Below are 6,261 nucleotides of genomic sequence, written 5' to 3'. Positions count from 1 at the left end.
TGTACATACAAATAGATATACATTCACAAAACATAACTGCCACTACATTCACTAGACAAAACACAAAAGTGTAAAACACATGAGTTAGTTGCTTAGCAACCCTTTGGTACTCTAAAATAAATTAACATTAATATTAAGCAGCTAAATTCCTATAAAATAGGAAAATTCTCATGTCAAGCATTTCACACTAATCCATAAAACAGTAAAGGCACATATTGAAACATGTGCTAAGTTTAAACAAAAGGGGGGAGAACTGGTGTAACCTGTAAGAACATCTGGAAAAAGCTATGTATGTTATCAATTTTTGAGTTGTGACAGTGCTGAAAGAAGCAGGTCTGAAAAGCAGCACACACCTCAGGCGTTTGTCTCTCCCAAGTTGCTAATCATAGTAAGATTTGATTTCAGGACGATGGATGAGATACCTAGGTTTGTGACATGGAGAGAAAGCTATGCCTAAGAGAAACTCAAGCAGGTTTCTTCCAGGTGTGTAAAAGAACTCAAGCAGGTTTCTTCCAGGTGTGTAAAACCCTATTCAAATATGTGACCACAGCAGCAGGAACCAGAGCAACGCAGAAGTTTGGAAAAGAGTTATGTTATGTTTTCAAGTTTACATTAGGAAATGACCAACGTGGTGAAAAGCAGTCTCTGGAATGTGTGTGTGTGTGTGTTCATGTGTGTGTTCAGTGTGCGGTGGCCACCGACGTATGTATGAGTGAATGAATGAAAATAGTTGTGTGACTGGTCAAATAATAAAAAACAAACACCTCACAAATAACATTACCTCAGCCACAGGTCGCTTTTAAGGAATTGTAGTTTGCTAAGATTACCCTGTTCTTAAATAAAGTTTGAAATCCCCAGTTATTAAAAAACCCTCAGATTAAAAAAGTTATAAGTTTATACACAGTTAAGATAAGCCCCAAGTTAATAAAGTAATTATCCAAGTTGCACTACCCTATAGGAATATAAGAAGGTTTTAAAAAGGTTTACATTAGAGTTAAGAATCTGAGCCAAGCAATGTGCTGGGTCACTGCAGAGCTTAGTAGTTTTATAATGTTCTGATTGTTAAAATTGTTGTTTGCATTGTTGTTTACATTTTTGTTCATATTGTTTTTGTGACTTCTTAATATAATTAAAAGAGGGGATGTGTAGGGGCGTGTCTGAGGGGCACAGAGGATGTGCCCAGGTACAGAGCCCAAGGAGCATGCCCCAGAGTTAGTAAACTGGTTGGTTAAGAAAGTCACATGGTATGTAAGGATAAAAGAGCGCGCGAGTTTGAATAAATTCTCTTTGTCCACAACACAGCACGAGGAGCATCAATCATTCCTTGTTATACAAGAGTCCCCTGCTACATTTCTCTGAAAATGTTCTTCCAGCAAAACAGGTATTGGGTTTCTTAGCAGGCCAAGATGTCTCAGTTAACTCTTCCAGTCCTGGCTCCTGTTTCAATCCTCCTTCTGGCCCTTCTTGTGGATGGGCATCACATGAGCCCCTCCACTCATCGGGTCCTCCCTAGTGAGCCAGGACTGATGGTAAATGATGGAGGGTTTCTGCTGAGCTCTCCCTCCAGCTCCCTCAGCTCCCTTGGATGAATCCCTTCTGGTCCCATAGACTTGGGAGTGTCTCAGTGGCTCAGCAGATCACCAGCTGCTTCCTCCTGGATTACAGAGGGTCCATTCTGCTCCCTGTCCTTGTCTACCAGCTCAGGGGGCTGGTTGTCCTGAGGATAACAGGCCTTTCTGTTAAAGACTGAGGCAAAGAAGGCATTAAATGCCTTGGCCTTTTCCTCATCCTTGGTGACAACGTTCCCCCCGGTGTCCAATAAAGGATGGAGATTTTCCTGTGCCCTCCTTTTGTTGATGATGTATTATATAAACCCTTTTTATTACCCTTTACAGAAGTAGCCAGATTGAGTTCTAGCTGAGTTTTTACCTTTCTAATTTTCTCTCTACATGGCCTAACAACATCCTTGTACTCTTCCTGAGCTGCCTGCCCCTTCTTCCAAAGGTCATAAACCCTTTTTATTCCCCCAGTCCCAGAAAAGTTCCCTGCTCAACCAGGCCAGTTGTCTTCCCTGCTGGCTCATCTTGCAGCACACATGGACAGGCTGCTCCTGTGCCTTCAAGATTTCCTTCTTAGAGTATGTCCAGCCTTCCTGGACCTCTTTGTTATTAAGGACTGTTTTCCAGGAGACTGTCTCAACCATTTCAGTGTCCTGAACAGGCCAAAGTCCACCCTCCAGAAGTCCAAGGTAGAGGTTTTATTGACCCCTTCCTTACTTCACGCAGAACTGAAAACTCCATCATTTCATGGTTGCTGTGCCCAAGACACCTCTGACCATCACATCTCCCAACAGCCCTTCTCTGTTCAAATCTTTCATCTCTCTTGACCAAGCATTATTCCCTTGCCAAGTCTCCCATCTCCCTTGTCCCCGTTCCCCTTGACCTTCCCAAATCTGCCATCATGTTGGGAGCAGCTTTCTGATGACATTCATAACTTCTGACTCTTTGCCTTCCCACAAATCAGCTGGAGGCTACTCAGTTCCTGTGACAGAAGTGACCTGGCATCCAGAAGGACAATGAGCTCCTGGGCTGCTGGTCCCTGCCCAGTGCACCCAGCAGTCCTGCACCGCTCCTGAGGTACCTGCCTCAGCTCAGGCCTTCCAGCTCGTGCTCCAAAAGAGCTCCCGTAGGTCCTGGGACACTTTTCCCAGTCCCACATGAGGGCTTCAGCTACCCCAGAGAATGCTGGAGGCACTGGTGGCCTCTCTGCAAACAGCTGACTCAAGCCCTGAATGTAGATTTTAGGAAATAGTGGAACCCTCTGACATGAAGACTTCTATGTACTCTCTGGAGAAGTCTTCCTTCCCAGATTCATGAATGTTCTTTATGCAGTCATTTCCCAAACACATTTTCTACCAACAGTTTGAGTGGTGAAACATTGCTCAGAGGTTCTTCTCAGTTGGTATGAGCATATTTTATATCTCTACTTCTTCCTCGCTTTTTTTTTCTTCCTCTCTATTTTTGACGAGCTCTCAAGGAAAAGATTGCTTGAATTGTGGGATAACTCAGATTGGAAGAGTTTCCTTTGCAATGGTCCTTGCACCAGTGTCTTCAGTTGGATCAGGTGTGACTTTGGTCACCACTGTTCTAATTAATTCTTATAATCCACCTGACCTGTGGTCCTGCAGGCCCCCTCTGGCATGTGTAAGCATCTTCCAATTTATTCAGGTTTACTCAGCTGTGCAGCAGAAGCTCTACAGGGATCTCTGAAGCCGTCAGATTCTCCCCCCAGGACGGCAATCGCTACATTTATGCCCAAGAAAAGGCCTGGGCACAGCAGGATCTGCCCATCTCTAGGACTGCCTGGACTTCCCTGGAGGGTGTCCCTGGACAGGTCCCACACAATTCAGTCCAACAGCTGATTTGGAAGGGGACTCAAAATTGTTGCTCCTTTTGGAGTTTGTTAATTTTTAAGGGTCTTGACTGAATTCAATCACTTAGTTTCAAGCTGATGGGCTCTCTCAGACCAGTCTCTCCTCTCATCTATGTGGACAATGAGCTGGGACCACTCAGGGGACTAATGACTTCAGTGCTCTGGCTGCACATCAACACAGCTTTGTTTCATTGCTTCAAACCCACCATCCCCTCTTCTCCCCCTGGCATTTCAAATCACCCTCTTTTTGGAGCCATGTGCTCTGCTCCTCTCTGCCTAAAAACAAAATCAAAAGATGAAAGGAAGAATGCCAGTCTTTATTGCACATTTTTTCTCATGCTTCTTTCTGTGAACTGTGAATTTTCATTTAAAAGCATAACAACTTAATTAATCGGAGATTTGAGACTGGAATAATGAGTTTCATCTGCTCCACTGCAGGCCCTTATGGGAACTTGTTTTCTCCAGGCTCCCTCTGTAGTCAGTGGAGACAAGAGAAGGCTCTGGAGGCTGGGTTCTCCCAGTCTAAAACTGGCAGGCAAAGGAAAGGTTACAAATCTCTTCCTGGCACTGTTCTCTTGCTCTGCATTTGGGTTGGAACATTTGAGAGCAATAGCAACGAGCAACTGTATGGCAACAAGTGCCTTTTTGTGCAGACGGGTGTGAGGTGGGACTCTGTGACACACTGTGTGGATCCATAATAAATTTTGGTCATTATTTAGAGTACTGAAAAGACAAGTTATACTTGGTCCCTATTCTGCCCTCCCCTCTCTTTTCCTGAAGAACCGAGAGCAAGAAGCTGTGGCAGAAAGCAGGGGATTGCAAAATACTTGATATTGCTTATTTTGGAATCAACAGATTCTCAGGGATCCCCAGTGCAAAAGGCAAACACTGAAAAGTAGAAACAAGAGCTTTAAACATGCAGAGTGGATGTGATTTCATGGTTTAGCATCTGTGCAGTAGAAGAGAGGCTTTTGGCACATAGGTGTGCCAGATGTTTGCCAGAGGTCGGAGTGAGCTTGGAATTTCCCAGGAATGGGGTGAAATAGCCAACAGCCTCTTCAGAATCCTCTGTTCTGGTGAAAGAATTCTTTGTGAGTATTTGGCAAAGTAGAAATAAGACAACAAAATCTCTGAGGACTCTGAGTGAAATGTGAAACAGAAAAATCAGGGTGTGAGTATTGCTTGAAGGACGATCTCTGTGCTGTACATGAAGAGTGCAGGAAATGAAAGGAGCAGAGAGGGAAGGACAGAACATTTTGTCCAGCCTGTGAAATTATCACACTTGGTTTTGCCATGTTCCTGTCCCGGCAGGATGAACTGAAATTCAGCATGGGAGCAGCAAATGAAACAGCAGTTACTGAGTTCATCCTAGAGGGTTTCCCAGGGCTTGATCAAAGCCTGCAGCTGTTTCTCTCTGTGATCCTTCTGCTCATGTACCTGACAACAGTGACAGGGAATGCAACCATCATTTTCCTCGTGTGTGTGGATCACCACCTGCAAACCCCCATGTACTTTTTCATTAGCAACCTGGCGTTCCTGGAAATCTGGTTTACATCCTCCACCAGCATTAAATTGTTTGCCATCCTGAGTTCTGATCAGAAAACCATCTCGCTGAGCAGCTGCTTTGCCCAATCCTATTTCTATTTCGCCCTGGGCTGCACAGAGTTTGTCCTGCTTGTTGTCATGTCCTTTGACCACTGGGTTGCCATCTGCCACCCCCTGCACTACGCTGCCACCATGGAGCCTCAGCTCTGCCTCTGCCTGGTTGTTGCTGCCTGGCTCATCGGCTTCACCCTCCTGAGCTACCGCCTGCTCTTCCTCTCTCAGCTGTCCTTCTGTGGCTCCAACAGGATCCCCCATTTCCTTTGTGACAACTCCCCCTTATTCAAACTGTCCTGCTCTGACACCAGCCTGCTTTGGAAAATAGACTCTGTTTTCTTATCGTGTGTCGTGTTGGGTTCCTTATGTTTAACTCTGGCATTTTACATGTGCATCCTTTTCTGTATCCTGCAGCTTCCAGCAGCCTCTGGGAGGAAGAAAGCTTTTACCACCTGCTCTTCCCATCTCATCACCTTATCCATTGTATATGGGAGCTGCATTGCTCTCTACATGTGTCCTTCAGCAGATGTTTCCTTGAAGACCAACAGAATTGTAGCTTTGCTGAACACAGTCCTGTACCCATTCTTAAATCCCTTCATCTACAGCCTTAGGAACAAGGCTGTGATACTGGCACTGAACAAATCCATTGCCAGTACAATAACAAAGCTTTTCCCCTAATCATGATGCATTTCTGGACATAAATTCCAAGGATCTACTCTCATCTGTTAAACAATAGCAGGGCATATGTGTGTGACCTCCAAACACGGATGCCTCAGGAGATTTGTGCTCTTGTCAGCTTGTGTCAGGTTAAGGGATAAGAAGCTCATCTGCACACACAGACAGGGCACTAACAGTGGGAGGAGGAGTAACTCGGTTAATGCTCTGCCCTGGCTGCTCCATCACTGCAGGGCCATCAGCTCTCCAAGAATCCATCTCCAAACAGAGAGAGCACAGAGGAACAGTGGCAAGTGACAACCCAAATGACAGGCTCTGGGAAATGGACACCATGTCCCAGCTCTTTCCAGGGCTGCCCTGGGAGAGCCATCAGCCCTGTTGTCCAGGTCTGAAACCCCATAGTCACTGAGAGCAGATCCCCATTTGGACTAGGGGGATTGTTGCCTTGGAGTGTAGGACACATGATGGGATGCAGGGGAAGAGCAGTTTTGGATAACACAGGACTTGAGGGAAGTTGAGGGGAGGACCCCAACCAGTGCAGTCTGTTCTGTCTTC

At 45.5% G+C, this 6,261-nt stretch overlaps 1 protein-coding gene across 1 annotated transcript; it reads left to right on the top strand.

Annotated features, from left to right (window-relative positions):
* Positions 1-4,721: 4,721 nt before the first annotated feature.
* LOC135406057 (olfactory receptor 6C3-like) lies at positions 4,722-5,709 on the top strand. Its single transcript, XM_064640609.1, has one exon. It carries the CDS (start codon positions 4,726-4,728, stop codon positions 5,707-5,709), a length of 984 nt encoding a protein of 327 aa, XP_064496679.1. The 5' UTR covers positions 4,722-4,725.
* The last annotated feature ends 552 nt before the right edge of the window (positions 5,710-6,261 follow it).

The sequence above is a fragment of the Pseudopipra pipra genome, chromosome W, assembly GCF_036250125.1.
Source record: "Pseudopipra pipra isolate bDixPip1 chromosome W, bDixPip1.hap1, whole genome shotgun sequence".
NCBI lineage: Eukaryota > Metazoa > Chordata > Aves > Passeriformes > Pipridae > Pseudopipra > Pseudopipra pipra.
The sequence above is the reverse complement of the archived record's forward strand: the minus strand, read 5'-3'. Positions and strand labels throughout refer to the sequence as shown.